Source organism: Thunnus maccoyii, chromosome 7, assembly GCF_910596095.1.
Source record: "Thunnus maccoyii chromosome 7, fThuMac1.1, whole genome shotgun sequence".
Lineage (NCBI taxonomy): Eukaryota > Metazoa > Chordata > Actinopteri > Scombriformes > Scombridae > Thunnus > Thunnus maccoyii.
In genome coordinates, this window is record NC_056539.1 from 18,563,245 (window position 1) to 18,583,448 (window position 20,204).

Genomic DNA, 20,204 nt, shown 5'->3' on the forward strand with positions numbered 1-20,204 from the left:
ACGAGGCGGAAGACATCAGCCGAATCTTCCGTACTACTCAACGGGAGCTGCTTATGTTGTGCAGCAACGAGCGGCAGTTTGGGGCGATAGGAGGAAAGTGAGCAGTTTGTTTTTGTAATTAACCACTGAACGAGAGCTGGTAGTTGTTCGTCCAAGAACGAAGTGCCGTTTTTGCCTTGTCCGGTGGAGGATTAAGTGTTTTTCATGTTGTGCAATTCCCAGTGTTTGCGTGAAGACTTCCAACTGGCGAATCGCATCAGTTCGCCCGGAGGGTCATCGTCAGCGACGACACCCTCTGCTCCGGTAACGTCAGCTGTTTAGAAAATGACCGGAGAGAAGGTCCGCTCCCTGCGCAAGGACCACAGGCCGAGCAAGGACGAGGATTTACTGGAGCCGGACGAAGAGGCTGCAACCGGGACGTTCGCCGCCTCCAAGACGAACAACAAGAGCAGAGCGAGTAAAATCTTCAGCAACCACAAGTTAAACAAGTCGGCATCCACACAGCAGCAGCAGCAACAACAGCAACAACAGCAGCAGAACCAACAGTCGCAGATTAATGCCAACACGAACACACTGTCCACATCGGATGTCATCGATGACAACAACAAAAACCCCATTATCCGAACCGGGCAGGACTTTCCGGTACACGAATGTGTGTTTAAAGGAGATGTCCGACGCCTGTCTTCGCTCATACGGACGCAGAATATCGCTCAGAAAGACGTCCATGGTGAGTCTAGCAGCTGCTTATCACATTAGGATCCCTCCAAAACCCATCTTGATCTACCAATTTCAAGGTCCAGTGAAGCTTAGTTTGAGATAATAGGCCATCAGTCTCCAGCAGCACTGAAGATAGGCGAGGCTTCTCCCTGCCGAGGCCTGCACCCTAACTTAAAACTGATTCCCAAATGTTCACCCCCCCCTTCAATAACTTCAAAGCCTGCTCCTTCATGTCAACATTACAAAAGGTGTGTAAGATTGATTGTTGATCAGAAGCTTTAGTGCCTTTTCCCATCTACAGAGCAGTGAAATTGGTCACAAAAACCTGCTCAGGTATGTCATCTTGGGATAAACACTCGACATAGTTGATGTGATAAGAATCATCTTTATCTGTATTGGCCAAGTATGTTTACACATATAAGGAATTTGACTCTGGCTTAGTGGCTCTCAATGTATTCACACACAATACAACACAACAGTCGTCAGAAAGATACACAAGGAATGTCTATAAACCGTTTCCGTGAACTGTAAACAGGATACAAATAGTGCAAAGATGTGAATAGTGCATGGAGTGCTGAGGGCCCATTGCAAAACATTGGGACTCCCAGATTGATAGCACCTATTCTGCAGGGCAAAGTCTGCTCAGATAACAGCAGTGTTTCCAAAGAAACCCTCCCACACTCACAAAACAACCAGATTATTTTGTTCCGGTTCATGTGCCGAAACAAAAGACAGCCTGTATTTGTGCTCAGTGTCAGAGCTGGAATGCGGTCTGTCTTCAAATCAAAGTGTTGACAAGGTGTATTACTACAAGGGTCAGGCAGGACGTTTGCCTCTGGTGGTGGAACTTGAACCTGTATTTTTCAAAGGTTCTGCCTGCCTTGATAAGGGTTGTTATGGCTCAGTGGTAGCAGTTTGTGTTTACTCACACATTAGTTCAGCTACCACTGGATACAGGCTGAAGCCCAACTGTCACATGATGTCAGTTAAAAGCAGTTAACTTGTTTACTCTCGGATTAACAGCCAGTGCAAGAGCAATGATTTACAGCTCTGTTCTTCATATTATTATTTTCATTGGCCCTAACAATTAATGGTAAAAAAAGCACTGATGCGCTTTTAAGAGGTCAGTTCACAAATCACAGAAACAAACTTTGCTAAATACATGTAGTTGTATCAAACCATCCAGATAATACTGGTATTATGGTCTGATGTTTTGAGCCATCCAATGTACAAGAGCTGCAACTATTGATTCATATTATTATTGTTTTAATTGGACTTTTTCTTTTTTTAAATTAATCAGCATCTATAAAATGTTTTCTAAGTGCTTTTTTTTATCTGACCAACTGTCAAAAACCGTAAGATATTCCATTTTCAATGATATAAAATAGAGAAAAAGCATAAAGTCTCATATTTGAGAAGCTGGAACAAGCTTCCCTGACTTACAACAATTAATTTATTATCAAAGTTGTTGAATGACTAATTGATAAATCAAGAAATGGTTTCAGCACTACAACATTTTTACCACTTTCTACCAACAAAATATTCCCAATGAAAACTGTTTACACTGAGGTCTGTGGTAAGCAGGACATTATTTCTGGAAAGACGCTTTGCTGTTAAGTCAAAGCTTTGAGTAATAAAAAACATATTCTATTTATCTCCGTTGAATTGGGTTGACAGCAGAAACCTAAGAGATGCATATTTAAAAACGTCAACAGAGAAAACTATCTGCACGGCTGGATACCACCAGTGGAAGATGAGAGAATATTTAGTGATTTAAGTGAACTGGCCCATTCACTGCTCCAGGTAGAGATTCAGTCACTTAAACTTGAACTTGAGAACTGGCTGTTGGTGTCTATGACACTCTATCTTTGCAGTTTATCATTGCATCCAGTGGGACCGCTAGCCGATGTCCTGCTTGTATTTTCCCCATCATCAGGGCTTCTACGAGGCAGGCCCTCTTTACTCTGGATGCTTGCCCTCTCTTCCCCCTGGAAGAGGAGCTCGAAGGAGCTGACCGGGCAGTTTGTCCTCCTCTTGACGGATTCTCCATTGCTTATGAGGCACATTTCACATCCTGGGAAGAAAACTGGTGCTTCTCCACAGTTGACGCAAATATTATTTTCCCTGAATGCATTTCTAGTGTAGCAACCCTAATCATTCATATCTGTGAACAAGCCATGTGCCTGCCTGTTAAAAGCTTGTTTTGGAGGTGCAGTAGGTTAATAGCCTGTTATATTGCTTGTCATGCTAGGAGAACACACAATAGGCATATACTTACCATATCATTTGGAATTTAGTGGGTTAGTCCTCCCTATTTAAACACCTAATTAACCCAAAGTGCGACAGTCCAAAAGAAAAAGGTGCTTATCATGGACTCTAATTTCATATTGTGGTTACTAAACGCTGCCCACAAATTCTGTTTTTCTCCCTTTTTTCAGGAAACACACCGCTGCATCTCGCTGTTATGATGGGGCACAAAGGTGAGTAATGTTAAAAAATGCTTCTCCAAGTGGTTTATTTTTGGTGCCTGTCTCTTGGGCTTTCTAAATGAATCACTGTTTGGGGCCTGTATGTATTTTGTTTGTGTATATTTCAGTTTATTTGCCTGTCAAGATGCTCATGCATGAATAAAGAGGTTATGTTTATGGATCTTGCGCCCGGCTAATTATCTGGATTGAGCAGGAAAAATAATTTTCTGCCTTTCTTACGGACATGCTCTCCTTCGCAGAGAATATTACAACATATTTAATTAGTGGGGATTAGATAATGATGACACTGCAAGAAATAGGATCCTTTCAGCGGCTCAAGTCTCTTTTTCTGATTGATGCATTTCTGACGGCTCAGAGAATAACAGTTTGAATCTGGCAAAGGAGGTAATGAGTTGAGAGAAGAGGTGTCATTTTCAGCTTTCATGATATTTACTTAAGATGCTATTATTAGTTTTCAGCTGGAGTCTCTCATGCTGTGCTGAAGAGGTTACTTTGTTATTTTTATAATTATTTCAGTCAGTTTGAATCAGTAGTGCAAAAGAGGAGGCGCAAAATGATGCTGGGACAACTATATCATCTGTTTTCTGAGTAGTTTCCCTAACAAATCATGGAAATGTTAACGTCAAACAAGTTGTGTATTTATGTAACACGCCCTAGAATAACATGGTGGTGATGGAGTACAAGGTGGATGTGTCACGATGTACTGTATCAAGGCTTTATAGCGGTTTTTACATTATTTTGTTTTCAGCTGAATCGCACTGGCTGGACTGAAAGCATGTGCATAAAATATTTACGCGCTGCCCCTTTGTGAGTCGATGCTTACATTTAATTTCGCAAGGAGACTGCAGAACATGCTATTGAAAAATTAATTCCCCTTTTTTTTCGCAGCAGGCTCCTGGCGAACAATTCAAGGATAGGGTTACTCGTTCCGCTTGTTCCCATTTGTGTACTGTCTGTCGTTGGAGCACAGGTTCCAATTGATTTCACATTTGCAAAGTTCAATTCCTGTCGCCAGAGTGTAGGCCCTGCCACTGCCTATTGGTAATTCAGCCGAGTGGAGTGCCGAAGTGTAGTGGCGGATGGGACGCTATGGAATTGATTGTGCTAATGAGGTTGCCAATCTCTTGCCTGAGTGGCTGCCCTTTCCTCCAGAGATGCTCAGGCCAGACAGGCTGAAGGCTACGACATGAGATCATAGTCTGGGTGTGGCTGCCTTGTTGGGATGGAAAGGACAAGAGGCTTTGTTTGTGTATATAGCCTTGTGTGTGCGTGTTGACCAGACTAGTAATGAAAGTGATGCATGTCAGGAGTCTTTTAGATTTAAGCTTTAACAGATGGACAGGTGGAAATCTGTACAACTGTATCTCTCCTTTCTAGAGAAAAAGAAGAGAGATCAATTATATCACTAAAAACAGCCAAGACGGAACATACCGTAGTTCAGCTTCCGCTACCATAACTGTATTTATAGATTTGCAACTGGTAGTAAGTGTAATACTGAGAGAGGAGCATAGTTTCACACTCACTACAGATGCAAGGCTAAATTAACACACACAAATTATATGAGATACAACAGCTCTTGTACAAATTTGGTGCATCAAGACATCCTTTTTAATCCCCATATATTCAGTCTTGTATGAAATGCTATCTCTGTTGTTATCACTTATATTACTACTATACTTTTTCTCTGGGGGATGTCAAAACAAATGTTTGAAAAAGTGGGAAATCAGTAACTGAAGAACCCAAATAAATGACAGAACAAATATCAGAAACCTGCCCATTGAATGTCATACATCAGTGATGCACATGTGATTGTACAACAGTGAATTTTTCCAATGAGTAAATATGCCACAACACGTCACTCTCTGACTCAGTACGAGCAACAGTGTTGCATTCTCTGGAAATAGAAACTTGCAGTACTCTAAATACCAAATTTCACACCCAGTTTTAGGCTGACACTGCTGTCCGAGGTACAAGATGAAGCCATTTTTCTGTTCCTGTTTCTTGTCATGTCTTCTTAAAGGACAGAAAAAACGTTTCTTTTTGTCCAGCGGTTGTGATATGTGTTCCCATGGCTATGAAGATAAAATCTATAATAATTTAAATTGGTTTCAGAGATAAAATCTAACAACCTAGTGAATGTTTGGAGCCAATGTGCTGGTCTGTCCGGGTTACTTCCTCTGAAACAGCACACATCAAGCACATGTTATCAGGTCATCACTAAAAAAAGGATCTGCTCGTCAAATAGAGAGAGGAGGAACTCAGAGTCTCATTATGTACATCGGCATAGGTTTTAGTCAGGGAAAAAATCATAACGTGAAAGAGTGACATTCAATAGTTTTCAGCTTTGCCTCAGAGACTGTGACAGTGTGATTCTTCCAACTCCTGTTTGATTTGGTTGCTGAGTGTGTGTGATCGATGGCGAGGAAGTGAGCAAAAAAAAGTAATTTTATAGATGCACTCAAAGTCGATCAGAGTGGGATGGTTGGGGTTTTAACTGCCCACAGAGCCTCTTGACAAATGCACCATCTGTAGCCACTGCACATAGTGTAGCATTAGATTAGCACTTTATTTCTCCAGCCTGCTCTGCCTCCCTCATTCTTCTGTTTGGTTTGTATGCGACTTGAGCAAGATCTTTGTACAGCTCCTGCACATGCAATCAACCCACAGGGAGACTTCTCTTCATCAATACTTTTACAACTGCATATCGGATCGAATCAGACAGCAAACCATGGCTAATGTTTTATAGGCTAAATATTAATGTATTGAGGCAGCCATCTTTGATTTGATTCAAATGAATACCCAGCAGCTGTTTCTTGTTGTTTCGTTGCCAACTTCCTGCAAGGAAAATAAAAAGAAAACACCATCAGAGCTGTATTTGACTTCATATTATAACTGTATGATACAGAGCTGAAACAACTAGTCAATGAATCAGTTAGACTAAACAAAAAACAACTTGTTTGGGCATTTTTACACCTATGTTGGTTAGTCGGCAGTAGAGTAGTGACAGGAAATGTGAGGAAAGAGAGATGGGGATGCAACAAAGGTCCCCAGTTAGACAACTCATGGATGTTGCGCTTTGTGGTCAGTGTCTTAACTGCTAATTGGCAACTGTTGACTGATAGTCGTTCAATTGTTTCAGTCACTTTTTAAGCAAAAATACCAAATATTCTGTGATTCTAACCTCTGAAATGTGAGGATTTTGCCATATATGTGAAGCCATATTTTGATATTTATTCAGTAAACGGAATATATTTGTTAGTTGGACAAAACAAGCAATGAATATGTCTCCTCAAGCTCTGGGGAATGATGATGGACATTTTGTAGACAAAATAATTGATCACTGAATCGAGTAAATAATCTGCAGATAAACTGATAATTAAATTAATGTTAGATACCCTTGTATCTAACAATTAATAGATGGTTATTAAAAAGACAATTACATCTGATTGACAAGAGCTGTGACACTGTTTACATAAACCAGTAGTTCAAAAATTTGAAACTGAAAATCCCAGACAGAGCTTTTTGTGAATATCAGTTTATTCTCAAAGCCAGGCACAGTCTACCGCTTGTACCGGAAAACGCCAAAAGCCAGACCAGAAGCTAGCAGTTCTGCAGCTCAGGACACATGGCGTGACTGTTCTCTCGATGGTTATGTAATGTATATCTTCTAAATGTTTTTTATTATTATTACACAATCATTGGATTTAGCAGGGTGATATATAGGTCAAAGGCTCTGGGGAATGGCTTACGTCAGACAGCAAGCACTTGGCCGCCAGTATTTTCTCGGCGTTAACCTCTGCTATCAGCTGCTGCATCCCTGAGCCCAGGCACAGATTAGACTAATGCATAAACACAGAGGTTTGCTGTTTTGTTTGCAGATGGGAGGCTCTTTGTGTGCCACTCTGCAGTTACAGCCACCCTGGTGCCAAAGCCGCTTCCGTATTTGATTAAAGCATGCAATATGGGCCATATCAGTCAATCTGTCTGAAGTGGTCAGCCTTTTGACAGTATTCAGCGTAGGGCTGGGCCGTATATTGATATCGATATCGTGATATGAGACTAGATATCATCTTAGATTTTGGATATCATAACATCGTGGTATGGCACAAGTGTTGTCTTTTTCCTGGTTTTAAAGGCTTTATTACAGTGAAGTGATGTAATTTTCTGAACTTACCAGACTGTTCTAGCTGTTCTATTATTTTACTTTACCTCCTTACTCATTATATCCACATTACTGATGATTATTTATCAAAAATCTCAAAATTGTGTAAATATTTTGTGAAAGCACCAATAGTCATCCCTACAATACTGTCACAATATCGATATGGTCCAGCCCTTATTCAGCATTTAACATGCAGATCGCGTCACAGAAATATAATGAGAATTCACGCATACAGACTAGTAATGGGCCAAGTCTTTGAAGTACAGCTGCTCCCCTGGTGTGAACACAATGACTTCCCAGTGGCCTGTCTTTGTTCATTTTGATTCTCTTTGCCGTGCCTTCCACCTTGAAGCCAGCAGTGCAGTGTTTAATGATAATGTGTTTTAAAAAACAGAAGACAGCCTGAATGCTTTAGGTACGGTCATAAAATGCCTTTTTATATTTCCGCAACTACACTCTCAGGATAGCCACGCTCCTCTTTGTTGTATGGTTAATATGTTTAATTAGGAAGCGTCTCAGGATGTATTTCTCTTTGTCATAAAAAATGTATGACACCCTGGCCTCTTTCTTGTTAATAAAACATAGTGTGTATGTAGATCAGAGAGGTGATGTGGTATTTTTGACCGTGTGACAATGTTCCTATGTGTTACTTTCTATTTTCAAATGGTAGAAGTCATTCTTTTCATCTCACAGGTTTAGTTTGGACACCAGGTTGGCTCTGCGAGGCAGGTTTTTATAACAGCGGCCGTACGGATGTCTAGCGGAGAAACAAGTCTGAACATGAGAGCAATAACCGGTTTGAATTTGTGCAGATGACTAACAGGGTTAACTCAAAGGCTTGCAATGAAAGACAGACTGTATTGAGAGCATCTATGCAGCTTTTGTCAGCCTAAATGCTCACTGAAAAAGCCGGTCAGACAACTGTAATAAAGCCCAAGTCCCTGCCCCATCGAGTGCGAGCCCTACATATCCACTCAGCGGCAGCGACTGTTAGCAGCTCCGCTTAGCTTATGCTTTGCATTTGGGCTGCTTGCTGCTCACAGGACTGTGACTGCTCCTGCTCAGCGCTGAGACAGAGCTGTACAGGCGCCAACATTATAATGAATGATGTCACGACAAAACTGACAGCTGAGCCGGAACAACAGGCTTCATTTTTGGCTGGCTGTAGTTTGTTGACAGGCTGCCCAGAGAGTGGAGGGATTTTGTACCGCACTTACTGCTGATCTCGCCATAGAGCAGGGATGAGGCTTTTTGGCTGTTTTCCCGTTGCTGGAACACAAGCACAGCTCTGAGGGTTACTCTACATAATACCAGGGGATGTCTTTTGTGAAGTTTGACTCCCCGTTCTCTAGCAGTAGAGATTCTAAAGTAGGATACAGTCTTGTATAACTGTAGGTCCCATATGGCCCTTTGGTTAATGGGTCAGCTATCATTTCAATCCCACACACAATCTGTCCCTTCATAAAACCAGGAATATATTTAAATCGTCCTTTTGATGCTATGAAAAAACATCTTCAATTTGTTTCATTATAGCCATCACCCCACACTTGCATCAGAATTTACTGCAGCGCTCATATACGATTGTCATAAATGCATCAGATTGAACAAAAAGCAGCAGCATTTGAGCAGAAACAGGCAGCACAGAAGAAAAAGTCAAGCTAGTAAAAGTGTAAGACCTCTATTTCGGGTTGGTTCTCCTCTAGAAGACAGTATTAGCCTGGAGTTAAAATTAGTTTCTAAGGCTTTTTGTCTGTTTGATGATGGGGCTCTGAGTATGAATTTAATGTCGCCATAGCAACATCAGGGCTCCTGACAGGAAACAGCTGATGGGAGATATGAAATGTTAACTCAGTATCAACTTACTAAAGCCCTTTATAGTAGCCTAAATAAAATAACTCCGTTACATTTGTTGTTATGAGAGTTTTGGGTGGGCAGTTTGCATCCAGTCTGTGTAGTAGACATGTAGCACCAGAAAAGATCATCAAACAGACAAGTGAGGACAGTCATAAACTTATTTATCCATTGGCGTTTTTTCCCTTTAATAACGGTCATTTTTGCTAAATGTCACATCTCTCTGTATGTCCATCTGTCCATCATATGCAGAGTGTTGTTTTGCACTGATAAACTAATTAAGCTTCTGGGTGGAATTAATTAATATTATTATTACTCTCTTTATTTAGTGAAAAATATATTGATATTGATTCACTGGTTACCTGTTTACCTGGTTTGTTTTGTTCTGTTTTAAAGCACAAATAAGTAAGATTATCGTTGTATCTCAGCTATTGTAACCTTTAATAAACCTGAGCTGTCTTGTAATTAATTTATCTTAGCTGTGATTCTCTACAATGCCAGTGCAATACAAATAAAGTTTTCATCATTTAAGTAATTATCGGTCTATTTGTCTGTCTGTCTGTTCCTCTTGCAGAGTGTGCCCATCTGCTGCTGGCCCACAATGCACCAGTGAAGGTGAAGAACGCTCAGGGATGGAGCCCCCTTGCAGAGGCCATTAGTTATGGAGACCGACAGATGAGTGAGTATCCGTGACTGGCGCTGGTGGTCATGGTGCGATGATGTTGGTCAGCCAACTCACTGAAAACAATGTGGCATCAACAGAGTTTCAGTTTTGGGTTTTCCTGTGTGGTAACTGAGAAAAAAGTCTGATCAACAGATGCAAATCAACAATTGCCTCTGCACATTCTTCCACACTGCTGCCTCCCAGCGAGACCATGACGCTGGCCTGCCTCCTTTGTCCCCGTGATAGTGGGGACATTCCTCAAGGCCCTCTGGCTTTTGTGCCCCGATGAAAAGCAATTCATTAGAGGTTTTTCTCTCTCCTCATAGGCTGATTATGCCCAAGCCCCCAGTCTCACCCATTTTCCGCCCATGTTTCGCCCATGCTCCAAAGCTCTGAAATTTTCAGAATTTTTTAGGAGTAATATCTTGATTTGAACACATCCACTATTACTAGTGACCAAATACAATTTCTCAACACTGGCGTTCCAAGTTTGAATAATTGAATAATGAATGTTCGGTAGTGAGTATTTACTTAATTGTATTCATAGTGCTTCATTTCACTTCATTTCCATCCTCTTTGTATTTGACATTTGTGAGGCCATATAGTATTTCGATAAATCTATTTTTACTTGATCGGTGCATTTTGTAAATTATCTATTTAAAGCTGTTGATGTGTTGATAATGAGAACAGGAAGACCTGAGGTTTCGCTCTATGTGGTGGAGCTTTTGGAGGCATTGAGATACTAAATAAGAATGTGTCATACTGAACTTCAACACTTCAGTACTGCTACAAAACTAAAGCCATGCCAAGATGTTGAAGAGCCCATGTTATCAGCTTTTATTGGCATATCACAGGTACAAGGAAATACTAGGCCTATATTTAAGCGAGTAAAAGAATTTAAAAAAGCAGGAGAGGAAAGATTTCCTCCAGGCAACTCCTCTAATTCAGTAAACTTAAAAAAAACCTTTGTGCTCTTTCAACAGTGTCATCATTGCCTGTCCTTTCGTTGTCTAAAATACTTCAGGATGTTAGCTGACAGGGTAGCACATCACCGCTGTGCAGGCCGCCGATGCTGTTAAGAATAGTAAATGTTAACCACTTAGTTTGGTGGTGTGTCCGCCATATTTTTTGCGGTAACTGACAAAAACAGATGCTGTGATATCACATGGAGACATTTGCAATGAAGCTACAATCAAGATGAATGGCAGGAAAAATGAGCTTTCTTTGAATGAACAGTTTGGGCATCTTTCTTCAATCATACAGAGAAGCAACATAAAGTGTCCCCATTGACTGCATCCTCTAATGCCACTCTCTAATACCACTTACCATACCTTCCCAGCAGATACAAGTGTCTTTATTGACCGAAGCCTCTAATGAACTCCTTAACACCACTTTATCTCAACGCTTACAACACCTTACCTCTTCTAGCTGCTGCTACAATTCCTATTCACTTGCTTGCTGCATTCATACATGCTGAATGGTAAAAAAGTAAAGAGAAAATTACAGTACTTTATAACAAAAAAATGAATGTAATGTAGTCTTATTATATGGTTGTATAACACTGTAGAAGTACCATGGAAGTTCATTTTTGACCTTGGATCAATATGTGAAACAAAACAATCTCAACTCAGTCTAATTTACAAGCCTTGTCAGAGCTTTCAAATACATCTCACAGTCAAACACTGTGAAAAAAATCTCATTGGAGGTTGTTTGGTGCCCCTATTGCCTTGTAGAATCACCATATTTGCACCAGGTGAGAAGCCAAACTAAGAGAGATTCACAGACTTTTATGCAGTGGTATTCTGGGAAAAAGCAAATTCAGCAAGACTATAACTGCGCCTCCCAGATCCGGGCCTGGGAGAGGAGTTTGCAGAGGACCGTCTGTTTATGTCTGCTGATTTAAGAGATCAGACAAGTGCAGTAGGTCAGTCTGCTGATCATCCGAATCAGCAGACAAGTATTAGGAGACAAGAGCTTGTGTTGCACCAAAGCAAAGAGAAGAGTCAGTTGTTGATATTTAACCCTCTTCACCTCCTTCAGTTCTCTAATGTCGCTCCAAAGTACAGGACAGGGCCTCTGTTGTGACAGCTCAGCTACAACATCTGACTCAGGAAACGGCTGAGTCTGCACGTTGTGCAAACAATCACACTTGGCCTCTTCTATATACATAATTTTACCCGACTGCCGTGATGACATCAGAGGAGAAAGGTACTAAAGGAAACTGTGACTATTTTTCCTACTCAGGGCAATGAATGTGAAGTCTTTCACAGGGTTATCCCAGCAGAACTCTGCAGAGCAGTTATTCATTATGAGCTGAGTCAGCTTCAGGAGCTCGTTTAAAGGCCGCCACAGTCATGTTGGTGTTTATTAGACGGTGGGGGGGGGACTGCTTCTCCATGTGGGTGGCAGACAGTAATGGGCTTGGTAGTTGGCTGTTGAATAAAGAACCAGACCTGAGGCTGGCTGCTGAAAAGTTCAGTTTGAGTTTAGCTAGGTAGAAGTAACAAAGTGCAATTATATTCCTTTTTAAAATGCTGTAACACCTCCTACAAAAATATTAGAGCAGATTGTGGTCTGTGTTAAAGAATAATGGAGGACATCGATGTCTGGAAAGGGTTGGATCCTCCACGCTAAAGCTTCACAAAATATTTTTTTCCTCCCCGATACATTTATACAGACATTTTGAACACAGCAGACATTAACAGCTACTTATGCTGCATGTGGTGTGTAAATGTGGCTTTTTATGTCTTGTAAAGTAATAATAATTGACCACACCTCAACAAGTTAAAGATATTTGAAACTATATGCACATAAGCCTGTTTACTGCTGCCTGCCTGCTTCTACCACAGTGACTCCACAGCATACCTGTGTCAATATTGACTGTTCTCAGATTCCTGGAGACCTGCCAGCAGCAGTTGTCCAGTTAGATCCAAGGACTAATTGTTGAATAGTAGCAGTTTGTGGTGATGTAAAGCCTGTTCACCCAACATTGTCCAAACTCTGTCTCTTTTCATCAGCGTGGAGGTGAAATTGCTAGGATCGCTCACCTAATTAATGCCAGAAAAGTGCCCTAATCAGTATCTGGGTGAATTAGCGCCAGCATGGAGAGTCACTTTGGTTTAGCATTGAAGCGGTCTGTGTCGGGTTCTCTGTCTGCATTGGCTGGGTGGTCCGTGGCCAGATGGTGAGACTGTACTCCTTTCCTTGTCCCGCTGAGAGGCGGCGAGGATCAGGAGGAACCCCATCCAGAGCTTGTCCACACTCATTAAGCAGCCGGGCCGCAAAGACACCCTCGTCCTGCAGCTGTGTCTGTGACAATTTGTGCATGTGTAGTTATGTGCATGTGCGTGTGTTACGTGTCTGTGCTCTCATTTGGCTTAGTCGTATCATCGAGCCCTGCCCCCCTCTGTGCGGGCTCATGAAGAACACCAGTTAGACAATATGAACAACATGTTTGTGTATGTTGACTAACCACATGGAGGTATGAGAGCACATGAGATAGTTAGGCTAATGATTATGCCATATGTCCACTATTGCCTTTAGTCCTATTGTATCTGCTGCTCCTTTAAATGTAGGGCGGTCTGTGTTGCCACGTTTGAATAATTTTATTACTGTTTCCATGACTTCATACATGGCACAGTCATATTGTCATTTAATCCTCTTCTGGCTTCATCAAAGCACCACAATTATGTCTACGAGCAACTGATGCTACCACTCCCTTATAAATGGCAAATAACATTTAAACAAATGCTGGCTAGTTGGGTGTGGATCCTTTTTTCTCTTAAGCTTCTTGCGTAAACAAGAGCAAGTCTCCTGCAGCCAATGGGCTAAAGAGCTGTGAATGCTTGTTAATCAGACTGTCATGGTTAGAAGTCTCCTGCGAGAATGCCTCTCCCCCAGGTCATTAAGGAGGTTATAGGCGCAGCTCATTAGCTGGCAGCTGTGTATCTCTCAGGCTTGTTCCCTTTGAACTTCCTGGAACGTTATCCCTGCAGACGTGTGTGTGCCAGGATTGGTCCAATGCTGCTGGGAGCGTCATCTGGCCCCAGGAAGCCAGGGTGTCTCTGAACCAGATGCCATTGTTACTGTAAACCGTGTGTTCTTTTAGCAGGTCTAATGTTGGTGGGATTTGCATTAAAAAAACTGTTCCTGATATAATGGTGCTGACCTACAGTACGTTCACACAGGTGTAACAATGTGTGAGGTGTAACAACCTCACAATGACACACCTGCGTCGTGGAGAAATTTGTTGTTGAATATTGTGAATAAATCTACTACATGCGGTTTTCATATTTCTTCACAAGAAGCTCTTCATCCAGAGCTTTATACACACAACAATTTACTACTTGGTTGTTGATGGTTTTGGTCTCACGTGTGTCTCTCTTAATCTCTCTTTTTCTCTTTGTTTCTGTGTCTTTTAGTCACGGCGCTGCTGAGGAAGCTTAAGCAACAGTCCAGGGAGAGTGTGGAGGACAAAAGGCCAAAGCTGCTGAAAGCCCTGAAAGAAGTACGTAGTCCTTACTTAGTTGTCTGCTCTGTTCTCTAATTGTGCCGCTCCTGTCATCTTAAGGTCGTTTGTTTTTTTCTGGTCATCAGATCTTCTTACTTTTCATTCTGCTCTTATCTTCTTTTTATCTCCTCTTTTCTCTCATGGTTCATTGTCCCATCTCTTTCTTTTCTGAGCTGAAAATACATCTTCTGTGTACTTCACTGCTCATCTCTCTCCTCTCCTCTCCTCTCCTCTCCTCTCCTCTCCTCTCCTCTCCTCTCCTCTCCTCTCCTTTCCTCTCCTCTCCTCTCCTCTCCTCTCCTCTCCTCTCCTCCCCTCCGCAAATAACTGTTGCCACAACAAAGTAGTGCCAGAAGGGACACACAAGCACATTATCAGCTGTCCAGAGTCAAAGATGTGTTGTTTAAGGCTAAATGAAGCCTCACAGTGCTTGTGTTGCAGCCTGGTATGACATCACATGTATATACACACATACACACACAAACAAACTGTAAACATGTAACTACTAACAGACATGTTGTTCAGAGCCACAATTATCCTTCTGCCATTCTTGTGGTTGTCTGCCTTGTATGATGTCACTAATTAATCACATACACACACGTGTAAATATTTGCACAGGCTGACATACATGCTTTTCATGAGGAGACTTTCTGACTAGTTGTAGCTTCATACCATGATGTTATGGAGGCGTAAGCATCTGGCGATTTTTAGCTTCCAGTTCTGTGTAGCAACACCACCCCCACAAGAGAGTCAGGGAGCAACTAAGCAGATGGGCAAATACAAGACCAAAAGAGGCAAACTATCTTAATACCCTGTGTATTTTTAAAGGTGCAGTATGTAGAATTTAGAGGCATCAACGGACTTGGCAGAAATGGAATATAATATTCATAAGTATGTTTTAATTAGTGTATAATCACCCGAAAATTTTGTTACCCTTAGAATGAGCCCTGTATATCTAGATAGGGAGTGGGTCCCCTTCCACAGAGGCCGCCTTGTTGCACCGCCATGTTTCTACAGTAGCCCAGAACGAACAAACCACACTCTGGCTCTAGAGAAGGCCTTTCGTGTTTTTCACAAGTTTTGCGGCCACTGTAGGTTCTCCCACACACTTGGAAGGGGAGGGTGAGGGGAGGGGTATTCAGTTAGTTTGCACTCTGCAACCTCACTGTTAGATGCCACTAAATCCTGCACACTGGTCCTTTAATTGTGCTTAAACAGGTCACTTAACAAAGGTCTGGTTTAGTGGCTGTCTGTCCTCAGGATTAAATGTAAACTGTAAAGTGTCTTGACAGTCTGTGTTTGATGTGACATGATGTGATCGTCCCTGGATGATGAGGCTGGAATATCAGAGATGATTTTTTTCTGCGTCATTGTCTCTCAGAGATTATAAAAGCTCACAAAACTGATGATCCCCCACCAGCGTGACATCATTACTGAAGGATGGGTTGAGACCACCACTGGTGACGATGAGTTCAGTAGATCCCAGCTTCATACCTCAGAGGACAATTAGGCTTTATTGAGTTGTGGCAGTCAGGCATGATTTGTTGTGGATGAGTCGGAAGCTCATGTTTAATCAGGTCCATTTAAACTGAAAAGCTTTGGCACACAATTCCAATTTTTATTCTGCAAGGTTGTCTGGTTTATTGTGTGTTAACCTTTTTCCAACATGATTTATTCCTGGTTACCCAAAAAACACCTTTTGCCACTATCAAATATATAGCATTTTTATCATGAATAGCTGCCTATCTCCACCTTTTCCACCCCTGTAGTTTTATGTGTAATTGAATTTTCTTTATCTCCATTTGCAGCTTGGAGACTTTTACTTGGAGCTTCACTGGGACTTCCAAAGTTGGGGTGAGTCAAGTTCCACCATCTGCTGTCTTATAATAGTGAGGCTGACAGAAAACATCTTTGTTTCACAGACATTATCCACTTTGGAAAATCACCATGTGTCCTCAGTAAAACCCGGGCCACACCGCCTACCTTGGCGGCTGCTGAACTGCTGCAGCTCGCACGCATGTGGTGTTCACACAGACAGCATTGCTGCTGCAGCGCTGCTACTGCCAGCCCTATCTTTCTACATTTAGTTTGCCTTTGATAATGTCCGTCAATAATAGAATGTTTCATTTCATTTCATTATAAATTTCACTTATGTTTAGTTTAGACAGAAAAATGTTGAGAAGCATTTGCTCAATTTAAAAAAAAAAAAAAAATATTAATAATAATAAAAATAAATAAATAAAAAATAGTAATCCCTCTTCACTTGGCCTTGCTCGGTTTAAAAGTTTAAAACTTTATCCTTTGCTCTGAATGCTCCGGAGGAAATACGGTGTATATAGTATGCATGTAGCCTCCGCTTTCTCCTCAATAACATGCAATTGCTAAAATGAAGAGAACCAGAGTTAACTTTTGCCGAAATGCAATCTGATGTCATGCTGTGGCCAATCACGTAAGCCAGTCGAAGACGCCCACGGGAAGAACTTTGTTTACTTGTTGACTTTGTTGTTGGCTTCCTGACTCATTTTAAAAAAAAGACGAGAGAAACAGAGAGAGAGAGTGTGAGCAAGCTGAGAGCATGAGAGAGAGAGAGAGAGAGAGCAGTGGTGGTCGAGCAAGCTAGAGAGTGAATGAAGAGAGGCAGCGTCGGTAGCGAGAACAAAGCAGTGAATCAGAGAAATAAAACGTTATTTTCTAACTGTTTCACGGTGGTTACTTTCTAAAGCACAAATAAATACGCTCACACCTCCACACAAACCTGCAGGAAGGTGCCGCATTGTCTGATTTGGTGTGAATGCAGCCTAAGGGTTTACACAAATAGAGGGATGTGTTACAGGAACATGTGACTCATCTGTCAGTGCCTGTCTGGTTAGTGAGTGTTTGTCAGCCTGTAGCCACTGTGGCACAAGGTGTTTACCTTGTCAACAGTCCTCCTGCTGGACATGAACTGACACACCATCTTCCAGTGTGGATGTGCTTCCTTTATGATTATGTCAGTGATATTTGGTAATAACATATATAACAAGTATGACAGTTGACTGACTAAATGTATACACAGATACTGGTGTTGAAGCATTTGCTTAGTCTGTACAAGTTCAGTCTCAGAGTGTGAGCCAGAACTGACTTCTGTGTATTCACTGTGTCTTTGTGAATTATTGACAAGGTGGACAAGATTATGTAATGGATGATAGTAAGTAAATGTAAACTAGTTGCATAACAGTGTAATTGTAATGGGAAATTTTGTAAAAAAAAAAAAAAGATTTTGATGTACTGACATACATCTAAAAACTACCCTATATTTGTAGGGTAGTAAGCTGAAATCTCTGATTTATGTCCTTAGAGGAGAATCCGGTTTAAACCACCACAGTCTCATGGATATATGCTCACGTCAGAGGGATTTCTGGCTCGGTACCCCTCCAGGCCTGTTTAGACTACATGTGGTACTCTGCTCCACTTGATTTTCTAACAGCTTTTTCTTAATACAGTCATTGACAGAATCATTTTGGACTATTAAAACCCCTTTGTCTTGTGTCTTGAGTTGTGCAATGGCGGAGCGGCAAAGGAAGTTTCTTGCTTTCAGTTACTTAACCTGGCGATGCCTGCAAGGTATTAAATATTTAGCTACACAGCTACACGTTATATAGCCCTCTAGTCTACAGTGCTATATGCTACTGAAGCTTTGAAGTGTGCTTTCTAAATTTAGGCACTTCCAGGCCGTTGTTTCACATGTACTTATCATTTCATGTTGCAGTGCCTTTGCTCTCCAGAATCCTGCCTTCAGATGCGTGTAAGATCTACAAGCAGGGTCTCAACATCAGGCAAGTCTTGTCAACAAATGTAATGCATTCAAATAAAATGTGTGATGTTTAAAGACAAGGAAATGCAATTCTATCTGCATTGTATCAATATATTTTGTAATTTTTATGTCAAAGTGAAAAAAGAAAACCATATGGAAACCCAGAGAAAACCTCTTTATTGAGGCACTTTGTTACTTTTAAGGCTTACCGGTTTATTTGTCATCTTGTGCTGCACACAACAGCGTTTTGCTCAATCTCTACCTCCCCTTTCTTTTTCTCATCCTAGTCTGGTTAACTAGAGTGTGAAATCAGTGCCGGGGACTATGAGGAAGCAGAAGCAGATCTATTACTTCTCTGCATCAGTTCGAATCAGAGCTCCATAGAAGGAGAGTTACTGTAGAGTCTAAAGTGCTGCCTAGCTCACTTACAAAGAGCGTCAGCAGAAATTCGTCACACTCTGACGCATGTTGACAAGCAGTCACAACAATGAATCTACTGCGGGAATCCACTTTGCTTGTTTCATGGCCTTGTAGGCAAAAAGCTAACACTAGGCAGCATTCAACAACCTTGAGGTTTAGCTCACATAGCTATGACACATGCACATACAGTACATTAACAATTTTTTTTTTTTTTATACAGTTTTTATAGTGTTATATGTTAGACAAACTAGGGCAGCCTGTATCCAGCACATACCCAAATATAGAAACCTCTGAGTATCATAACATATTACATCTATTTGAAGAATTCAGTACATAAGAGTGTGTCTGTGTCTCTGTGTGCTGTTCCTGTGCAAGATAGCCTTGATGTGGAGCTTGTCATTATTCTCTGAAACTGCTCCTGGCTGTCTAATTTGGTATTCAAAATGCCCTCTTATTATCCCGGAATTGCAGGGAGACAGAGAGAGTGAAAGAAAAAACACTGTCACAGCAAGTTCATTTACATTCTAGTGTTACAGTGCGTCAGTGCTGTCATACCTACCCATAGCACTTTCCATTTTGTGTCTGGTCTTCATAGATCAGTTATTCTCTTTGCTGTCATGCCTCATTCTAGGACTACCCACTTTGACTAAGTAAAAAAAAAAAATCTTGAAATGTGTTGTGTCTCTGGTGGCACTGATTACCATACACACTGTATCTAAACTTTCAAAGCAAAGGGGTGACATACATCACAGTTTTTGACGCTGCTTGTCTGTGGCCACAGTTTACCTTTGTTTCCTTTTTCTTGTTTGACTGTCTTCTCCTTTCATTTATCTGAAGTTACACTCCATCTGCTCTGTGTATGTGCATATGTGTGTGTCTGTGTGTAGGTTGGACACCACCCTCATAGACTTCACGGATATGAAGTGTCAGCGTGGTGACCTCAGTTTCATCTTCAACGGCAATGCCATCCCCTCCGAGTCTTTTGTTGTTTTGGACAATGAACAGAAAGTCTACCAGCGGATACACCACGAGGTATGTGACACACAATCTGATATGTAAAGCAAGACTGAAAGACAAAGACCTTCAGATTGTTATGTTTATTACAGCCCACAATATTTAAAGTCCAATTGAAATTAAGCTTCCTTTATTTGTCTACTACTGCGTACATATCTGCTCTGTAAATCACTTGTCCTGTGTCCGCCTTCGAGAAAAAAATAAGAAACGAAAAAGGGAGAAATGTATATTTAAATTTTTTTGATTTCATGATGGAGCCCCCTAGTTTGCATTATTTTGATAATATACCATTCCATCATCTGCTTACATAGCTGAAGACGTCATTTTGATACAGCAAATAAAATATTGCACAAAGCAATAACGTGGCATTCGATCATAGGCAGAGCAGATGGTCACACTGAGCCTGATAGCATCCTGCTACACAACACAAGAGCCACAGACTATCAACAACAACCCACATTAGCTTCCTTGCTCCTTCTCATCTGCTTAGCTGCAGCACATTAAACAGCATGTTAACATACTTAAAAATGTCACTTTGGTCCCGTTAGATGCTGGTTTGGTCACTGCTCTTCAAAGTCACTGTT

General features: G+C 41.3%; 1 protein-coding gene across 1 annotated transcript in view; it reads left to right on the forward strand.

Moving 5' to 3' along the window:
- ankrd13c (ankyrin repeat domain 13C) overlaps window positions 1-20,204 on the forward strand; it is a 29,401-nt gene continuing 9,197 nt past the window's right edge. The window contains exons 1-7 of the mRNA XM_042416090.1: window positions 1-727; window positions 3,156-3,197; window positions 9,794-9,898; window positions 14,305-14,390; window positions 16,202-16,247; window positions 18,142-18,208; window positions 19,494-19,638. Of these exons, the coding sequence (XP_042272024.1) occupies window positions 325-727; window positions 3,156-3,197; window positions 9,794-9,898; window positions 14,305-14,390; window positions 16,202-16,247; window positions 18,142-18,208; window positions 19,494-19,638 (894 nt within the window). The 5' untranslated portion in view covers window positions 1-324. The remainder of the gene's footprint in view (window positions 728-3,155; window positions 3,198-9,793; window positions 9,899-14,304; window positions 14,391-16,201; window positions 16,248-18,141; window positions 18,209-19,493; window positions 19,639-20,204) is intronic.